The sequence below is a fragment of the Artemia sp. Qi Xiang Cuo genome, chromosome 15 (genome assembly GCF_049724085.1).
Source record: "Artemia sp. Qi Xiang Cuo chromosome 15, ASM4972408v1, whole genome shotgun sequence".
In the NCBI taxonomy this organism is placed as follows: Eukaryota; Metazoa; Arthropoda; class Branchiopoda; order Anostraca; family Artemiidae; genus Artemia; species Artemia sp. Qi Xiang Cuo.
In genome coordinates, this window is record NC_142808.1 from 32,245,730 (window position 1) to 32,267,162 (window position 21,433).

Sequence of the window (21,433 nt, forward strand, 5' to 3'; positions counted from 1 at the left end):
ATATTGAATCTAGTATTTGATTGTCTGAAAGTAGATATCCCCGGTGAACCACCTATCGGCAGCTACAAAAACCTACGGTAATTTATTAATGAGAAAAATGGTTCCATTCTGACTGAACTCCTCGCAACTCAACCCTCGTACAACTCAACCCTAGTTTAACTGAACTCTCGTACAACTTAACCCCCATTCAACTGAGCATCAATGCATCTCAACTCTCACTCAACTCAATTCAGTGAAACTCAACCCTAATTCAACTCGACCTTCGTATCATTCAACCCCCATTCAACTCGAGTTCTGTGTAATTCAACCCTCGTTTAACTCAAACCTCACTTACTCATCCCCCATTCGAATCAACCCTCCTAAAATCAACAATATAACTAGAAAATGTAATTCAGCCCGTTGTGACGAAATGAGACTCATATGAAACGGTCTTAATTTATTGGTTAATTATTTTTTATTTATACCGCTTCAATGTTAAACTATTCACTCCTCTAAAAAAAATTTATTCTTTTGTCCAATATATTTAAAAATTAGTGAAACTTTCCATGCCCAGGGCATGAAAAAACTTGAAGGATATGGCTGCAGCAATAGTTGCATCTAAGTACAGAGAAAAACACGGCGCATAGTAGCCATTATGTTAAAAACGCGTTAAAAAAGCACTATCTCGTATGAAAACTTGCGGTTCATGCTGATTCAGGAATCACAGCTATGATCTAAATTTATGTTAATACTAAAAGCTTATTGCGGATATGAATACATGGGATTTTTAAAAAGAACAGAAACGCTGGTAAGTCTCCTATTTTTTGTTTCATTTCTTCAGTACTAACAGGGCACTGGAATATTGTAGAGATGTTTACTGTCGTTTGAAAGCTAATATTCACAAGACGATTAACTCACTATTCAAACCTGCTTACAAGTATAATATTCGCTACCGCCACAATATTCTTTTAGAATATATTTTAGCAGAAATTTTTGAGTCTGTAAAACTTTGGCTTCTATCCAATACCCATGGACGTACGTAGTTTCTTCTCTAGGGGGGGGGGGGCAGCCGATTCTTTTATGAAGGCTGGGGGGCTGAAGTTATAGTGGCAGTTCACAAAACCTTACATTACCTATGAAATCTTTATTAATAAGTAATCACCAAAAATCATAAATCATCGATAAGCTTCGGCATTAATCAGTCTTCTAGGATTAGAGCTAAATCTTTTCAAGACATTATGGATAATTGCTTTTTGTTTGACTTTTATTGTCATTCCAGCTATTTATTTCCAGCTTTTTCAACCATATCTAGTTTAAATTTGAAGCTCTAGGGGGTTCAGAAATTGATTCAACATCATGACAGATTAGGTTAGGTTGAAAAAAGTGATTCTTTTTATATAAGCAAAAACGATCAGAATTAATTAGTTCATTATAAATGGGGCTTATATAGGTTTTTCTCTATTGAGAGCTACCTTTCAATGAAGGTACTTTTTTATCTCAACTGCGTCCCTGAAAACTTGTATGAGACCTTTAACAGGGGCAATAATGGAGGTGTTATCGAATAAAACGAAATGGTACGGGTTGTCATACCTATTTAAGCCCCATTTATAATGAACTAATTAATTCTGATCGTTTTTACTTATATGGAAAAAGATCATGATGTACCTGGAAAGCGTTTAGCTTTTAAAAATGCTCGGTATAAATTAAAAAATTGAACCGTTACATGGAAAGGGTCGTCAAATTTTAGTTGTACTTTGTTTTAAGGCTTGAAATTTTTTTATAGTGAAATATTTGCATTTTAGTCCACATTTTTCACTGGCTTGCATAATCCTCGTTTTTTTTTTTTTTACTATTTTTTCGCTTTATATTTTTATATTACAAGTTATTCAAATAAAACTCATAGTTATTGCATATTTTACCCTTTCTCCTAACCCCCCTCCGCCCAAGGGGGATTTTTTTCCTCTAGAAGACTTCTAGCCCGATCCAAATAACATAAATTATTCAGAAGATACTTTGCCACAATTCAAGGAAAACTAAGCTGACATAACGTATCCGCATTTACAAATATTTTGACACAGGCACGGTAGCAGATCATTTCAGGGCGTAGAAAAAAAAATTTACCAAACCATAAAAACTGTAAAGTTATGTAAACAATAAAACAATCGATAACATCACAAAATTTTGTGGTTTCAAGCGAGAGGGATAGAGAGGAGAGAGAGAGGAGAAGAGAGAGAGAGAGAGAGGAGGAGGAGAGAGAGAGAGAGAAAGAGAGAGCGGGGGAGGTATACACCCAGCGCACTCACTTTAATTTATTTCGGGGCCTAAATCTAAAAATGGCAAGTCTAGTAATTTCGGAAGGGGATGGGTAAGGTCCAAAAGGGCTAGCGCTACCTAGCATAAATGCAAATTTTTGACCTTAACCACACAGGGGCTTGACTTCCAATCTACAACGCAGAATCCTATACATAAAAACAAGCTTAAAAATAATTTAAGAACATTTGTATTGCTTTATGGCACATGCAAAAAAAAGACAACCTTATTGGTCACCAGATTTGCATATCAACAATAAATTGCACTTCCGCTCTGGTAAACTACATAACACAAGACTACGGCGCCAACAATTCAAAGATGAAACATCGAAGCGAAATTTAATAATAATAATAATAAAGGGCTTGATCATATTACATGTACAAAACTGGTAGCGATACTCGAAAGTCGCCTGGAACAGTTTTTAGTGAAACTTGAGTTACACACGATCTGTTACGCAAATAACCTTACAGAAGTTTTTAACGTAGATTGTTTGGCACAACCAAATCCCCCCTTGCTCCGGAAAACCCTTACAATTTAAATTTAAGATTTTGGACCCTTTCGAACAATGTTCGACTAGTTCTGATTACGCCTAGTCTCCAAACCACCTTTGAGATTTCTTCCTCAGAACCAAGTTCATTTTCTATTGTATTTTTGTAAAAAAAGAAAAAAAAGTCAATTCCCGCTTAATACTACTGAAATTCACGTTTTTCTCATCGATTCTTTCGAATTTCAGAATTTGAAACCAAAACTGATGATACTCGATACCTCACGCTACACTTAAAACCTGAAATTCAACACTAAAAAAATTGACAAATTCATCGTTCAACATGATATTTCGGTCTTTGAATAGCTGGCTTATTTAACGAAGTTAAAAAAAAACAACAAACAAACAAAAAAACAAATCCAATACTTCGCAATCAATCGCATTACGTCACAGATTCGATATTCCAAAATTACAACACTTCCATTATAAACCTATCAATATTATTGATGATGAATGAAGAAGATACCAAAATGATCCGAGTTTTGACATGCACCATGAAAACTAGACGGAGTTTCAAAACTAGAAAAGGGTTTTAAACTTATTAGTTGATTTCTAACAGTTAAGTGACTCAGTTGCAAAATCAGTTACCTAAAAAAAAACTTACTGTTTTGACTATAATACATCAATCATCTGGTGAGAAAATTAACAGTAATTTTAGTGTTCGCAGTCAGTTTTAAAATGGATTATATCACAATTGCCATGTCCACAATTCGCAGAAAACTTATAAATTTTTCGAAAAAAAGGACCTAATGTCAGCACCTTGTTTCGGGGTCACTAATACGAATATGTATGGTGTTTTTTGTCGACACTTGGGCCCCTGTCCAGTCTTATAAGTTATCCATACTCTTTGATTAAACAATTAAAGATATACTCAATTATTATAAGAAGAACTATTTTAAAAATAGAAGAAAAGGTCATTCATATTTTAAGCTAATGGCTTTGCTGCTCCCTGTTCTTTATACCAATAAATATATTTATTTAACATATCCGATCTTTTTAATGACAAACCTTCAGTACCATATTTATATATTGTGATAGAGTCCAGTCCATTGGTTTATTAGGTTTACGCTAAAACTTAAAAGTTTACCTCAGACTTTCATACTTGTAGAGTAACTTTCAATAGAAATAAATAAGAAAAAAATCTATAAACATCTAAGTGCATAGCTTAGTACCGTGATTTCATTTTGGTATTAAGCAAATAAATTATGTTCAGTAATCTTTGCTACCAATTCAAAAATTATGTTTCCTTGTTCTTCAAGTACTTTATTTTTCAATTTGGCTTTAATTCAGACGAGTTTCAATTTTTCTAAATTCCCAAAAAACTCGTCTTGTAACCACAAATTACTTCAAAGTAGAATCCGAACTAAATACTTTTTTTGAAGATAAGGGTACATGGGAAATATCCATCGTTAGACGATGTCATTAAAAACCCGTTTCTCAATTTAAAATACAATAAACCTTGGTTTTCTCTTTACTAGGTAACAGCCCACTCCCCCTTTTTACAGAGCCCCATTTTTCTTTCATCATGGGTAACATACCCCATCTCTTAGGATGCAAAAACAGCTTGAAAATGGAATCAATATGCTCTGAGAGCAAAATATCACATTCTCAGAAAGTGTGATGTACATACTTCGATTTCAGACACGATAATATTTAAGTCAAGATAGCATAACCTTACCTATTTGTCAAACCTTAGGCTAATCTAATATACCCTATCCAATTCTTCACTTAAAACTTAAATTCAGGTAATCATCCTTCTAGTATAATACTCAGATCATTTTGGCATATTAACGACGTTTAACAAGGGTTCTTATTCTGCAGACTAGACATGTAACCGTTCAAAATTTTCCATTATTTTAGCATTCAAAACAGTAATAAAGAAACTAAGGTACCGTAACAATGACTTGGTTAATTAGGGCATAACTGACACAATGTTCCAGTTTTAACCTGAAATAACTTGCATATTTCAGTAGTCCTCATTCGAGTGCAATGCCAAAGCCACGTCTTTATTCTTTTTTCCAAACACCAACCAAAAATGATTTTTTTAATCTTTGATTGGTTACCATTGGGCATATCTTGGTCCACACCACATGCTCTGAATGAAGACGTGGCTTAAGAGGCAAGTTGTATATATGCATTCCGAACATGTAAGATAAGTACATATAAAGTGCTCATATATTACTAATCAAACAACGACGTTTATATCTGCTCTCAGATTAGACCTTGAATGATTTAACCAATTTGTGTTTGTGACAGAATAGGTATACATTTGCTTTTACTTGATGAGAATCCAGAAAAGTTACCCAGAGCTACATCTTAAATACTAGATTAAATGGTCAGTGGCGTAAAAATTAGAAAATTCTGTCCCCCAAATCTTGGGTTTAACATTACTTGAGATATTGGCACTTGAAAAAAAAAAAAAAAAAAAAAAAAAAAAAAAAAAAAAACACTTAAATTGGCTTTATGCGTTTTCTTATCTGAAGCAATCACATTATAATTTGTACAGCTCTAACTATCGAAGGCTTACAAGTATTATGTGAAGCCTCCAATCCAACTGGAAACATTCCCAATGGACCCATTTTCAGCTTAGTTTTCTCACAACCCTGTTAACCCAACACATCAAAAGTCCGTCTAGTTATATAATCGAAAACAGCATTAAGTATTTGCTTTGTTGATGAGGTGGGGAGGGTATAATACATTTGAGGATATATGAAAAGGGAATAATCACTTAATCTCTTGATTTGCGATGACACAATATTTCTAATTGTATGGACATGATAATATCATTATTTCTTGCTCAAGCAGTTAAAACTTGAGTTTCAAAATTGAAAACCCTCAAATAATGCTATCCATTGAATTTGTCAGAAGAGGAAGGAATCGAAAATGATTTAAATTGTAGCTCTTCAACATAGTTTTATTGTCTCATGACTTCATTGAACAAACTAAACGAAGGTGGTTGTTCCACTGGTTTTTCAGAAATTCCCAAAAAAGAAAAATTACTGGAGGGCAACCAAACAAATTTGGCTGGAGAGTGGGGGAAAACCTTCATCGTTACATGTAAAAAGAAAAAGGTCTTAACTTGAATTCAATGCTATATGTAAAAAGGAAAAGAACTTAACTTGAATTCAATGTCAGAAATTCCCAAATAAGAAAAATTACTGGAGGGCAACCAAACAAATTTTGCTGGAGAGTGGGGGAAAACCTTTATCGTTATATGTAAAAAGAAAAAGGTCTTAACTTGAATTCAATGTAAGAAATTCCCAAATAAGAAAAATTACTGGAGGGCAACCAAACAAATTTGGCTGGAGAGTAGGGGAAAACCTTCATCGTTACATGTAAAAAAAGGTCTCAACTTGAATTCAATGCTATATGTAAAAAGAAATTGGTCTTAACTTGAATTCATTGTCAGAAATTCTTAAATAGGAAAAATTACTGGAGGGCAACCAAACAAATTTGGCTGGAGAGTGGGGGAAACCTTTATCGTTATATGTAAAAAGAAAAAGGTCTTAACTTGAATTCAATGTTATATGTAAAAAGAAAAAGGTCTTAACTTGAATTCAATGTCAGAAATTCCCAAATAAGAAAAATTACTGGAGGGCAACCAAACAAATTTGGCTGGAGAGTGGGGGAAAACCTTTATCGTTATATGTAAAAAGAAAAAGGTCTTAACTTGAATTCAATGTCAGAAATTCCCAAATAGGAAAAATTACTGGAGGGCAACCAAACAAATTTGGCTGGAGAGTGGGGGAAACCTTTATCGTTATATGTAAAAAGAAAAAGGTCTTAACTTGAATTCAATGTTATATGTAAAAAGAAAAAGGTCTTAACTTGAATTCAATGTCAGAAATTCCCAAATAAGAAAAATTACTGGAGGGCAACCAAACAAATTTGGCTGGAGAGTGGGGGAAAACCTTCATCGTTATATGTAAAACGAAAAGGGTCTTAACTTGAATTCTATGTTGGCATATAATGCAATTCCCACCATTTTTTTGGGGCAAGGCTGGGGATGATGAAAACCTCCTGCTTACTTCTGTGAAACCTAAATTTTTAAGCCTTTTTATCCATATTGGATGCACCGTGAAGCTTTTTTTATATACATCACCTTTTGATGTAAGAGTAATTATTTAGTACAGTCAAAGTCCGGTTCAATGAATGAAAAGTAGCACACAGTAGTGTAAGTAAATACTTCTCTTAAGATGTCTTCACACTGTTAGGATTAATATGAAAATTTTAAGGATATAAGAACTTCCATGAGATTAAGAAATCTGAGTGGAAAAACTGGTATAGGCGTACTGTACATATAATCAGAAATTTTATAATGATTTTTAAGGTTCTTTTTAAAGAGAAAGTATGTAGAGAATATGGAAGTATGTATAAACATCATCAATCATTCAAATAAAAACATCAGAAAACTTTCAAACATCAACAAATAACAAATTAAACAATTCACATGCTTGACTCAATTCCGGATATGTTTTGTACAGTCCAATTTCCAAAAACCACTTCAGTATGTAGAAGGAACATAACTCACTTCTGCAAACAAATCTCAAAAATTTTTTTTGGAAAACCAGAACAGTATTGGTGTTACATAGTTACAAAAAAAAAAAAAAAAAAAAAAGGAAATCAAACGATACTACTGAGATCTATGTCAACACTTAAAACTGAGCTACATTTAAAACTACGACGGCTTGGAAAAAGTCTCACGATAATTCTTTTTGTCGGTCTCAGGTCACAGTAAAAAATACCTCGTAAGGCAATAAAACTTCAAAACTTGTGCTTAATGTAAGCAAAGTGCAGACAATTTGGGTCAGAGATCCAATTTTCCAAGCCTTGGAAACGAGTCCACGCATCAGCTAAAAAGCGATTCGTATTCAGCATCGCAAATAGGCGACGTGGGAGTTGGCGGCAGGTTCAATGATGAATCTTCAAGTGCATCAGGGAATAAGTCATTACTTGATTCTATGCCGCTGTTCACCGGCTTTTTGCTGCTCAAGTTGGAGAGACTTGACAATGGGACAGCCAGACGAAGTTTTTTCGTCGGATCTATAGACGTCGGTTGGGATTGTATTGGTAATTCCGAATCACCAAAGTCGCAGAGCATTGGCGTTTGCTCTGCCTTCCGTAATAGTCTATCTTGAAACATTTTAGCAGGTACTGTGAGTGCTTTGGGTCTTGGACGAACTACAAGTTGAGCCGTTCCACTTCCTAGGCGAGCCAACTGAGCTGGAGTTAGAGCCTGAAAGCAAAATCGGCATTAATAAAATTTTTCCTATGTGGATGGGACAATGGAGATTAAGAGCTGCAAGCCCAAAGAAGGAGATAAAGGGGAATAGTGAGAGAGAAAAAAAGAAAAAGTGAGTGAGTGAGAGAAAGAAAGAGTGAGTGAGTGAGCGAGTGAGTGAGAGAGAGAGAGAGAGAGAAAGGGAGGGGGGAGAGGGAGAGAGAGAGAGAGAGAGGGGGGACAGAGAGGGAGAGAGTACAAATTATGGTACGAATATCTTTTCGAAGTATGCACAGCTATCCTTGTAGAACACACGAAATTGATTCTTTATCACAGATTTGAGAAATTTATTTAAAAAAAAAAACTACCAGAATAAAAAAAACTTAATGAAAGTCAGTGCTGTAATACTTCTTAAAAATCCTAATTACGTTGTTAAGACTAGTGAACAAATCAGGTTGAGCTGTTCCGTCTATAGACATGTAATGTATGTACAAAATCTTCCCTCCTTTTTAGCTATCTGTATATGATCCCTAAATAATCTAGAAAACGACAGGCTCCAAAACCTTCACTAAAGGAAAATAATACACGGGCGAAGGGTAGAAACGGAATAGCGATGAAGTACGAAAGTATACACACGCTTGAAGCACGGCCTTTTAAATCAATACAAGTTCTCAACAAAGAACAGATCTCGATTTAAAATTACAATTCTCAATTACAGTAATATCAATACAAATTCCCAATAAAGAACAGGTCTTTAGTTAATATTATAGTTCTCGCCTTCAGATGAGAAAACCAATCTTAGAACACACTCTGACAATTATTCTTAGGTTAATATTAGAACAATTAATATAAATACTGAAATAGGAAAATCAATTTTTTTTTCATTAAATGTATCCCCGTCAGAAGCCACTAGAAAAAGGTGCACAATTTGAAACGAACATCACGCAACATGCACATGTATTTTGTGGGCTTGAAATACAATACGGGCTTTTTGCGACATTCCTTTTGTGATCTATATAACTGAATCTCGTTTTTTTTCGGATTGCGCCATTCAATGCAGCTCAAGAGTTTGGAAATAGAACCAACCTAACTAAATTTCAGCCAAAACATTCGCATAATATGTGTCTGAGCGTTGTCAACCCTGTCGCACTGATTGATGAAGTCTGAGAAATTCCTAGATGTATCCTTCTTGATTTAGGATTGTTCGAAAGAACAACATGTTACATTATTTTACTTTTCTGGGACAAATTTGGGCTATATATTTGCACATTAGGGGGGGGGGGGTAAAGCCTAGCATATATTAAATACATAGCCTAACCTAACCTAGGTACCTCCCCCCCCTAAACCCCAAAAAACAACACGTTTAAATATTGTAAACGCAATGAAAACCACGCTTTGCATTCCATTTCTCTATTGGAAATACCCGTTTGGCGGGTTTCGTGTCTGGTTTCCTTGATACAGTTATAGCGGCGGGTACCAGATAGTGCACAAGTACCGGCTATTGATTATTCAAGGAAACAGTTAGAACACTATATTTTTTCTTCCAGTCCATAATGAAGTGGAACAGGGATACAACCTTATAGGAAACATGGAACGATACTGCATTAAAGGAGAAGCGAGAGGGGGGAGATAGAACCCCCCCTCGCCCAGTTTATATGGTAAGCTGATAACACCGAAAATTTGCTGGTAGCCCTCCCAATAGTGCTTGTCATTCTTCCAAAGTAATTGATCTCAGAAACCGTAGTAAATCTTGCGCCAGACGGATTGAAGCCTCTTTTAGTTATTTAAATAATGAGTCCTGGTAATTTCCGAACGTTATTAGAAGAACTTAAATATTGTATAGCTTATGAGTATGAGATTTCTTCTCTTCATCCTACAAATAAAAATAACAGTGGTCCCCTAAAAAATAAGAAGAAAAGCAAGCCCCTTAACTTAAACAATTAAAAGGTATAACCTATCAAATGAGGTTATAGATAAAGGGCTCTTGACGGAGGGTATGGATACCAGAGACATGTAGCTACACGTAGCAAGGGAAGCAGTGATACCTTAAAAAACAAATAAAGGACAAGAAATTTCCTTCAAAGATTTTTTTTTCATAGAATTAGACATATACAGCTATTGCTATTGCCACAAATACAGCTATTACCATTCAAATACAGCTATTGCCATCAGACAAATACGGCTATTGCCATTTTTCAACTTTTGACATTATTTTTACCTTCCTGATTTTTTAGATTGTCGACTGTTTAGTCAAGAAAATCTAATGAGATTCCGAGTCAGCTTGTAAGATACCAAATACTTTTTGTTTTTCTTTCTTTGTACTATTTTCCCCCAGTTCTTTTATGGAAATTAATTGGTAATTCCATTGGAATACGTCCGATTAATTTTTTGTATATATGTGATGCGGTTCCATCGGTATATTAACCACGAAGAGCGGTTTAGGTGGCTTATTAAACAAAAACTTAAAAACTTTTGAATGTTCAGTTAAGATAGCCAAAGCGGAGAAGGCTATGATGAGGTAAAACAAAATCGAATAAACAAAAACAAAAAATAAGAAACCTGTAATGCTTTGAGTCCAACAAGCTGAAGGCCAGCCATTGTTGAGGGTGATAGAGTAACTTTTCTAGTTACCCTCAGTTGATTTAACAGATTTGCACTTGACGATACGTTTGCTGGGAGACAGCCGTGGTGCGCTAGAGAATGGTTTTTCAAGCCTTGGGCTGTCTTGTACGCCTTCCCGCAATAACATTTATAAGCTTTATATGCCCTAGAAAAAAAAATGTGAAATTTCAGGACAGGTGAGTTCCAAGGAGAAAGAAGTTAATGGCAAGGATGCCAAAAAAACAAGGTAAATGTCAAAGGTTCAATTAAAACTGAATGTGTTCTATGGCCTTTTCCTAAAAAAAGAAAGACGAGAAAAAATTCGATCAGTCGATATGAGAGAAGAAAAAAAAAGAGAGAGAGAGAGAGAGAGAGAGAGAGAGAGAGAGAGAGAGAGAGAGTGAGAGAGAAGCGAAAGAGAAGCATACAGGAACGATCCTACATCAATAACAAACTAAACTCGAATTTTCACTGGCAATACGCGCAAATTCAGAATACATTTTGAGTGTGATTGGGGATGGACTCACTAAATCCTCTGGATGAATTCTTACCTATTGTGAACGCTTCTTATCTGGATTGCGCTTGCAAAGGTCATGTGTAGCCTTAGCTTTTAATGTCTTGCTGGCATACACAATAGACTATATTAGTTTTTATGCATCGGAGACTTCTAGTTTTGACTATTTCTTCTTCCTTCTATTAGATTTTAAGAGAGGATACTGGGAGGTCTCTTAGAGAAAATGTCTGACAGTGATGTGACGGTGGGTGAACAACCGGCATCAGGAGTGCAGGACTTTTTATGCAACTACTACTGTATAAAAACCCCCCGGACTCAGCTCATGAGAGTCGAAAAGAGTTTATACATAATCGGCGTCCGAGTATTCCATGACCAGCACCAGTAGTACACGCCTCTCGTCTAGCGCCGAGTTCTCAGCCCCGAAAGCCTTTTCACTATACTAAGTCTTGAGGTCCGGACGACCGAGGCAGTGTGTGGGAGCCTCGTAAGACCGTCGTTTGTCCAGTCTAAAGTCCTCATGAATGTGGCCTACTGCAGCAGCAAGCCAACTGAGGCCAACAGCGGCGCCCGCTCCTCCTCCACCCCAATATATTTAAACTTTCACTCTTTGCTCACTCATAGTTCGAATCTTCGTTATATCCCTTCTTAGAAGGCATCTAATAGGAGAATGTTAGGCCGGGATTAGATGTCGGTTGGAAGCATTTCACAAAAATACTGCAAAAATGTTGAATATTATGCTCGTGGACATAGTTAGGGTAGGTAATGTCTGACAGTAGACAAAATACACGGTAAGGATGGGAAACTAAATATCAGTCCCCCCACCAGTAATCATATTTCATTTTGGGCATGGAGGCTATGGACCTTTGTGGCCTGAGCTCTGATTCATCTTAGTAAGCCCACCCCCATAATAACAATATTAATAATAAATCCTTTATGATCCATTCCCACACTGATTTTCATTTAGCCCAAGATAGATGGCCAACAAGCAAGCGTTTTAGGAATCTATCTTTCTTCATCTGTAGAACATGGCTGTTAACTGTTATCTACGAAATGGAATGCATAAAGGGAACAAGAAAAAGAAGTCCCGGTCCTGGCTTCTCATCAGCAACCTGTTCAAATAGGCAATTCAAGGAACAGTGACATGTGCCAAAATGCGACAATATATAAATAGTTTTGGCTGGATATTTCAAAATTATGAAACAAATCACGCTCGTATTGACACGACCTTTGACGAGGAGGCCGGTGAAATATAAGGGCATTGGTAGTTCTGGCACAGCAACTATATTGATTACATACTTTTGTAAGAGAGCGACCATGAGCTTGCCAATTAATGACAGGAAATGAAAGGAGTGACAGTAAGCAACCGAAGTACTTCTGAATTGATTGCACTTCTTGTCGAACTGAAGTAGTACGAAAAACTAAACTGCTACAATAAAAAAGAAAAAAAATATATAGAAAAAACGAGTAACCTTAAAAAATGCACTCATAATAATACATATAGTAAAATTTGTTTCCTATATTTGGTCAATTCTAGCGGATGTTTTTTTCCATTTCTTGACATCTTATTTACCATCTTGCTAACTATAATCGCATGTTATGATGCAGTCAAAAGATGGTTTCTCAGCCTGTAAAAAGGTTACTGTTTACCGTTCCTCTTTTTAAAATAGGAAAAATGGAGCCTAGCTGATTACAAATTCTTTGATCCTATTTTTACACCAATTAAACAATGTAGGCTACCTGTATCTATCATGAAATGGAAAATTTCTAACTTTTGTATTGATTTTCGTACTGAGCTGCATAAATACCAGGGTCTTTGAAAATTTCTATCAATCAGACATCAAATATATGGTTACAAAAAACGATTTCTATCAGATTTCATCATTAAAAAAAAAAAAAAAAAAAAAAAAAAAAAAAAAAAAAACAACAACAACACCAACATCGAATACATTTCTTCTGAATATATGCAACCCTGAAACCAAAAATTAGAAGCTAAAATTTTGCGTGATTCATATTTAAGTTTAATACGGTTGACATTAAAAACCTAGCTTTCTAATTAATTTGTTTCTTTTTTCGATTTCTACGCGAAAAAAAAAAAAAAAAAAAAAAAAAAAAAAAAAAAAAAGGCTCCTTTATCAGCATAAAAATTCACACCCATTTTTCTTTCTTTTGTTTTCTCCTCATACTTAATCACAGTTTGAATTTCTTTTTTTTCCGTGTTGATATTTCAAATGATCAATGACCGTCAATAGCACTTGAAAACAAAATCAATCATTCAAATCAATCGTTCCTCGAAACAATTGAAGGTAATTCAGAAACAGTCCATAGAAAAAAAAAAAAAAAAAAAAAAAAAAAAAAAAAAAAAAAACTCGAATCCTATCAATAGATTAAGATAGTCATGATGCGTATAGTTTTTGAAAAATTAGGCGTCCAGTGTTGGTACATTGAAGCACAGCTAATTGGGTACTGAATTTTGCCTAGGACGGTTTACTTTTGTAGTGCTTATTAGTTTATTGATTAATCAGAGCATTGAACTACCTTCTATCAAAATACCAGCCAGAGATTGTCGCAAGCCAGCCATAAAAACAAAACAAAAAACATACAGGTAATCTTAACGAAAATCACAACATCAGATTCAGTGATTCAGTATATCAGAGAACCATACTGTAAAGGTTTCAAGCTCCTGTCTGCAAAAATGAGAGGAGTTTTGTATTTTTGGGCAAAAGAAAGATCATGGAGGCGTCTTTATTTTTTCCCCAAAGACATCAGATCAAAATTTTAAGATAACCATTTATATCAGCATAGTCGAAAAGTCCAATGACTGTGCTTTGACACGACACTCCACAGTCCCTGGGAAAAGGGCTGAAAGTTACACAATTGGCCCATACTGTTCATATATAGTTTGCTACAGGAAAATAAACGAAAATTTGTCGGGGTAATTTCCTGCGGGGAGTGGGATTTTCTACGGTGGCAATTTTCCGTGAGGAGGAAGGTTTCTCCAAGAATTTTCCAGGAAAAATTTTGCACGTGGGGGGGGGGATTTCGTGGCATTATTTGAAAAACAATCACAAACTAAAAAAAGTTCTTTCAAATGAATGTAATGGAGCAGCATTAAAACTTAGAACGAACGGAAATTACTCTGTATATGAGGGGGGGGGGCTGCATCTTCCTCAACGCTCGCTCTACGATGAAGTTTGACTTCTTTCCTGATTCTTTAGGAAAGCCTACTCAAACACAAGAGGCCTTGATCTTGAATGAGAAGTATTTTTAAAGAGCTTTAAAACCCGGACCGAGGTGCGAGTGCTCCAGAGAATGTATAAACCGGTATAAACATAAGCGGCATTAGATCTTTTCACGGGTAGACAAAGAATAATCACCTACGGAACAAGTACTGACAAAACCACTTGGCCGGGTCACCAATAAGTGGACAATAAGTGCAGAAATAAGTGGGAGGAGCTTTTTGTTCGCACCGAGAATGAAGAGCCAGAAATCATCTGCGTTAAACTTACTGGATAATTATATTAACCAGGGCCATATCCAGGATTTTTGTTCAGGGGGGTTTTACTAATTTTTTACTTTTTTTTTGGGGGGGGGGGATTTACTAATTTTTGACTCAGTTTTCGACTAATTTTACTGATTTTTACCTAGGTTTTACTAATTTTCGACTTATTTTCGAGTCGGTCAAAAATTTCGGGGGGGGGGGGTTCAAACCCGGTAACCCCCCCCCCCCTAGATACGGCCTTGATATAAACTGTACTCCAAACGATCTAATAAGTGTTACCTTACCCAAATATTTATCAGAATTCTAACATAAGATTTTGTGATTTAAATGAGCCAAATTACAAATTGCTTTTGTGTGAAAAAAATTACCTAAAACTTAAAAGGAGAAAAAAAAAATCTCTTTGAGCGTTGCAGAATAAAATGAAAATATGGCACTAGACTTCACAGTTTTTATCGACGATGCTGATTTTCGTTTGTTGGCCCTTCAGCCAGGAAGTACAATGAGGGTTTGGGGGCCAGCCACCCTGATTTCCCCCACTCTTCCTAACTGTCGCACTCTTAGCACAATTTTCTGGTCGCTTTCACCCTGCTGTAAGTAAAATACCCGTTAGCATTAATAATTAAGAGATTACTGTCCTAAATGGACTAAACCTACTACTAAATCCCAGAAAGGATAAAATAGAAATAAAAAAGGTCTTAATGCATGTCCAAATGCACAAAAAAAAATAACAAAGAAGTATCACATAGATAACAAAACAATTTGTTTATTATTCTAATTATTATTCGTGTATATAACGTAACAATGTAACCAAAAGGCTAGATTTCGGCTGGATGAACTCCAACAACTCACCATTTTGATAAGCACGTTCTAAGCTGTCTTTAAACTTTCATTTACATATGTTCTGAAAACTAATCTATTTCTGATAAAAAGCGGTTCTGAACATACGAAAACAGATGCATATATATATATATATATATATATATATATATATATATATATATATATATATATATATATATATAGAAAGAGAGAGGCAGATAGGGAGAAACAAAGCCAGTGAACAAGAAGTTTTCAGGAGAACAATTTTTTTCTAAAAGAAAGTAGGATTAAATTTTTCATCTGGGCCTTTTCAGCGACTAAATTGATAACTGAGGTTGAAAAGAAAACATAATAGAACCTAATGCAAAGACCTTAAATGATTGTTCCACAGCCTGGGCTTCACAATCCGATAGACAGGAGTCACAGTTAGTATACAAAAAAAAAAAAAAAAAAAAAAAAAAAAAAAAAAAAAAAACTGAAGCCTGAACGAATATTTTATTTAACAATAGATTTCAATAGAATGTACAGGTAAGTCAATACTTGCACCCCCTCCAACTTTTTGGTATTCGGTAACAATTTTGCCGAAAGCAAATATTTAGGCAGAAATTTTGCAAAGTCGGCCGAAATTTCGCAAAATTCTTGACTTCTGCAGAAAATTCGGTATAGGCTAAATCAGGTAGCAATTCGGTAAAATTTAAAAAGAACGCCCCCCCCCCAATAAAATAAGCCCCAAAACGCCCCCGAATCTTGGACGTTGTATTACGGATGAGATAGTATATTTGTTTGTTTTGTAATTTCTTTTCAGTGCTTTTCTATATACCTATAAAAATCCTCTTTTGGTTCTTTGTTTCTGATTTATTTTTCTTCGCTCTTGGTTGAATTGCTTTGTTTTTCTGTTTTCGTAATGTCCAAAGATTATTCCCCCCTCCCCTTTTTTCTTCATTGAAGACGGCTTGGCGGAGATCTTAGCCGAAACATCTGCTTTATCTTTTCGTTTTATTCACTTGCAGAAAACCTACGCTCATTTCTTCGTTGTTTTAGCGTATTATAGCTGCAAGTCCTCAGCTGTAGGCAAGGGCCCATGATTTTTGTTTGGGGGGCTACAAAGACTATAAAAACGCAAATTTTTTTTTTATGTGCATTGTAGTTACTTTTTTATGATTCAGACAAAAGTTTCGGGGGGTGGGGGGTTCAAATCCGGATACAACATTAGCTGTAAAATTAGATTCTAATACTGCGATTTTTAGTTTGAACAAAGTTTTAGAATGATACTAGTTTTTTATATAATAATAATTACCACCTTGAGTTATAGCAAGCTTTGCAATTTTATAATCTTGTTTAGATAAAAATTACTTTTGTTTGTGTTCCAATTTTGTTTTAGACGCTTTTCCGTTTTTTTTTTAAATACTTAGGTAAGTTTTGTCCTCAATGTGTTGCGTTTTGTTTTTTTTATAATTACTTACTTGTAATAAAGTAAATATAAACCAGATGCAGAGGTTTTAGATCAGGCCTGCACACTGCACCTGTCTCCGTCTCATAATTTACATTAATACACCAAAACGACAGATTTTTACCTCAAATCCTGCCGTATTCTGTGCCTCCAATCTTGCCTCTATGCATCCCAGCATACACAAAGGCAAACAATGAGTACCCCGTTGTAAAAACCTTTCCCAGTGATTCAGCCAGTTCCATGTTTATGGATAGCATATTTAAATCCAAGATTAGGAACCCAACTGGTAAAGTATAACCAAATTATCGGTAATTTCGTTTTCGGGTCAATATGAAACATCCACTAAAAACCTAATGGAATGTTTAGAATATGTTTATTTTGTTACTGTACCGTTGATTTTTTTTTAAAATATAGGCCTATATATAAGAGAACTCAACTATCTGGATGAAGATAAATAAAAACTGAATTTGATATAGGAATTACAAACCCGAAACAATAGAGAAGTGTCTGGAGTCAAATTAAACACCCAGGAAGAGCTTTCGGGACACTTGATTCTGCAGACAAAACAGTTTTCACATTCTACATTCCAACTTTTCACTGAGGTTGTAAAAAGTGAAGGAAAAACACTTAACGACTTGCAACCGGACCTTGCACAAACATTGACTTCAATAGAAAAGAATAACCATGGTTACAAATTTCTGTTTAATACCCTGGTTTTGATGAATGTACAACCAAGGTTTTGGTTTACTGGAGTTAAGAGTCGGAAACCCTTCAACTCCTATACATAGGGATATTTGAGTCCTCTTATCACCTAGAAAACTACATTAAATGGATTTAAATCTTGGAATTTAGCAATTAAACATTTATAGAGCACCAAGCTATTTTCCACCTCTGATGGAAACACTGAGCCTTTACACGTGTCGGGACGGATCCAAGGTATGCTTAAGGAATATCGATGCTTAAACGATTTTTGTCAATGAATTCTAATTTTTTTATATAATCCATCTTATTCGCAATTTCTTTACCCCACTTCAAAAAAAAAAAAAAAAAAAAAAAAAAAAAAAAAATAAAAAAAGCGAACTAGCCGTTAGGGTTATTATGGCACTTTTTACCTGAAGCGACAACATCAGAAAAACTGGTATTAAGACCGCTTGACGTGTTGTAAAAACCGTGATCCATGTGTCACAATTATGTATCTCCATGGACTACATTCCATGGAGAATCCCTGTATCGACAGAGCTTCTGATTTATTTGTCTGTTGGACAACCCTTATCAATTTTCTGCAACCAAAGATCGTTATACGATCTGTTATATATAAGGGTCGGTTTATGGATATGAAGACAAGCCTGAAGCAAAAGAGAACTAACATCTCACAGCTCATATGGCACTTACTTCTAGCATTAAATTTTCAGAGCTTACGAATCCAGCCCCTAAAAGGCCAACCAAACTCTTGCTGCTAACCCTCCCCCTTCTGCCACGTTTAACTAAAATCCGATAAATAATTCTGGTGAATGCGAAAGAAAAGAATATAGTCATATGGCAGCTCATATGGCACTTACTTCTAGCATTAAATTTTCAGAGCTTACGAATCCAGCCCCTAAAACGCCAACCAAACTCTTGCTGCTAACCCTCCCCCTTCTGCCACGTTTAACTGAAATCCGATAAATAATTCTGGTGAATGCGAAAGAAAAGAATATAGTCGTTGTTCACAGAGCTAGGATCGAGCACGGACATGCGAAATATTGAATCTAGCTCTTGATCATGATCGGTTGAATCCGACCAGCCCGCCTAGTAACTAGACCTAAAACAGACATTGAAAGCCTTATCCTCCTCCCCCTATAAATGTCAAATGCAGTGACGGTTCTTGTCTCTCTTGCGCCTGGCACAAAATCTTGATTAGCGCCCACCCCCATGTGTCCCAAAAACTTGCAGGCTAAATTTTAACGAAATTTTCATTTATCTACAAAAATTTTCATTTGTTTCAATCTAGCTTTTCTTACTTTATCCTCAGAAAAATTATTAGTTATCTCGTCGAAATAGACTGGTTCTAATTCTTCGTGTTCTATGCACATTAACGCTATTAGTCACTCCTGGCCCATAGTCGATCTGAGGTGCGTTATTATTAATCTAAGTTTACTAAGCGGCCGTTCATTACTGGTCACCGACACTGCAATCACTAATAAATTTTGATAGGCAACTCTTGCGTTTGCGAAGAACCCTTTATCTTCGCAGTGCACAATTGATTTTAACACATCTATTTCTTAAAGGAAATGCGTCGGTGTTGAATTTTTTTTCTTCTATATCTTGGAGTTCTTGGAACAATTGAATGGGATCTAAATCATCATAATATTTTACTTGCATGGCTACTTACTTTATTTTCAAGGAATGTTAATGAAGACAGGGGAAAAGTGAAAATTTCGGATTTAACTTGCTTATACTTAGCCTACTGCCAACTGTTGCTCTGCTTTATTTTCATAAAAATGAAATTTAAAACTATACAAAATGATTGTAACCGTTTGATTATTTATTTCAAATTCTGCGCCCATAAAATTTTTGTGCCCGAGGCAGGTGCCTCCTCTTTCCCCTCCCTAATACCGCCTCTGGTCAAATGAGAAACAGACAACAAAAAGACGGTCTATTAAGTCTCAGTCTTACTTCCCACAAGTTTCAACAGGATCTGACATCCCCTTGTGTAGATGGGCGTAAGACAAGAATCTAGATCCTCATTCCGTACCCCCCAAAGATGTCATATCGGGCCCGAAATAATATTTAGTTCTCCTTCTCTCCTCTTCAACAGATCGGTAAATGAATCGGTCCCAAATTCCAAAACGTCATGATACTCTTGAGGTATATATTCAGTTGATTATAATTCAAGGACCCTCTCCCCCAAAAGAGGTCAGACTAGTTCCGCCCGCCTCACTCAACGGCACTAGCTCTATTATCAAGTTTGGTTGAGAGCCAACAATCACTTCTGATGGACATCGTAATAAAAGATTTTAAAGGCCCCCTGGTAAGGAGACCAGGAAGACAGAGTGTGAAAATTCACATCAGGTTTGGCAAAGACCTGAACCCCTTCTTGTGGACACAATCCTCATCAATCTGTTTTGGCAATAAGCCTTTACCAATTGAATAATAGCCGAAATAACAGTTACCACTCCTGAATCAGCTTCAAATGACGATTCTTCCTCATTTGACAGTTTTTTTCGAAACGTGTTTTCAAATTTTTGGATTTCATAGGACGGAGTCCGTTCTTTACTAGTTGCGTCGGACGTCGCAACCATAATATACTGACGAAATAATTCTAAAAACCTTCCCCCTCCTCCTGCCTGTACGTCAGATCGTTAACAGGACTTATTTCAGCATAGTTCTGAACCCAAACTTTAATATGCATAGGAAACTTCAGAAAATCTGATCAAAATCCAAAAAACAAAACAGATTTCAAGACAAACTTTTCCGGAATTATTTCCTGGAAATTTAGAATAGTTAGAAGAAGTTCAATATCCGTTTTTCGTAAAGATAACACCATTTGCTCATAGGTTGGACAGCATGGTCCCTAACAAGTTTACTTTCGGAGCTTAGACAGTGTATTTTTACTTCTTTTTGATTGTTTTCAAGTTTGCATCTCTTACTATTTACGAAACACCGTTTAAGACCGCCAACACAAAAAGCAAACGAACACAAAAACAGTAGCACTGCTTTTAGTAACTAGCACTGCCGCTCTTAATCAGTTATAATTGGGCTAATATTCCTATTATTATTTTGAACTAACGATGTCGCTACATAAAAAAAAGAAAAAAAGGTCGGCTTACTTTCCATCTCTTCGATGCCCGTTTTTGGCATGATATTTGATACCATTGACATTCTTATACCGTTTGCGACACCCCGGCACTGGGCAAGCATATGGTTTTTCTTCTCCAATTCCACCAGAGGATCTAGAAGAAAAACAACAAATAAGTATTACCTCACCATTTAATTAATGCTGTCAGTGGTGAGATGACTTAAAATAGAGCTAAATAGTCGGATCCGGGGTTCAAAGGCAAAAGGAGTGCGATTCTACCTCCTCAAAGGTTCTCAAGAGCGCATTCCTCTTTATAACAAGTCTTGTATTACATGGAGATTTTACATTGTGTCCAGGGATGAAGATAAAAAAGAAAAATGCACTGGCAATCACCATGGAATTTTGATTTGAACACAAGCAATAATAAAACCTCAACAGGCTGTCACGAAATTTTTCCTAACATAGCTGTTGTTCAAAAAGTAGGGACTTTTAGTGACTTTAGATTTTAGTATTGGCCGGAGTGATATGTCTTGCTTTTTTGCGCTAAGGGGCTACTAGAGAGCCATAGAAGGATGAACTAAAACTCATTTCCACGAAAATTTCAACAATTAGAGCCTATTTTAAATAGCAAAAGAAATCACGCCACAAAAAATTCACAATTTGCAAGACTAGTAGACAACACTTTTAACTCGACAAGGGACAACTAAAAGCAAATTCT

At 35.7% G+C, this 21,433-nt stretch overlaps 1 protein-coding gene across 2 annotated transcripts in view; it reads right to left on the minus strand.

The window, feature by feature from the left end:
* Nucleotides 1-6,329: 6,329 nt before the first annotated feature.
* Nucleotides 6,330-21,433, minus strand: part of LOC148943561 (uncharacterized) — a 67,691-nt gene continuing 52,587 nt past the window's right edge. The window contains exons 4-7 of one of the 2 annotated variants that reach the window (XR_016142929.1): nucleotides 20,747-20,869; nucleotides 10,614-10,821; nucleotides 6,586-8,069; nucleotides 6,330-6,467 (exon numbers count right to left, since the gene is read on the minus strand). Coding sequence is in view for 1 of the 2 variants with exons in the window: in XM_089101060.1 (XP_088957186.1) it covers nucleotides 7,683-8,069; nucleotides 10,614-10,821; nucleotides 20,747-20,869 (718 nt within the window). In the remaining variant the exon portion in view is untranslated. Of the gene's footprint in view, nucleotides 8,070-10,613; nucleotides 10,822-20,746; nucleotides 20,870-21,433 lie in introns of both variants that reach the window. The other variant, XM_089101060.1, reaches the window with a different exon arrangement.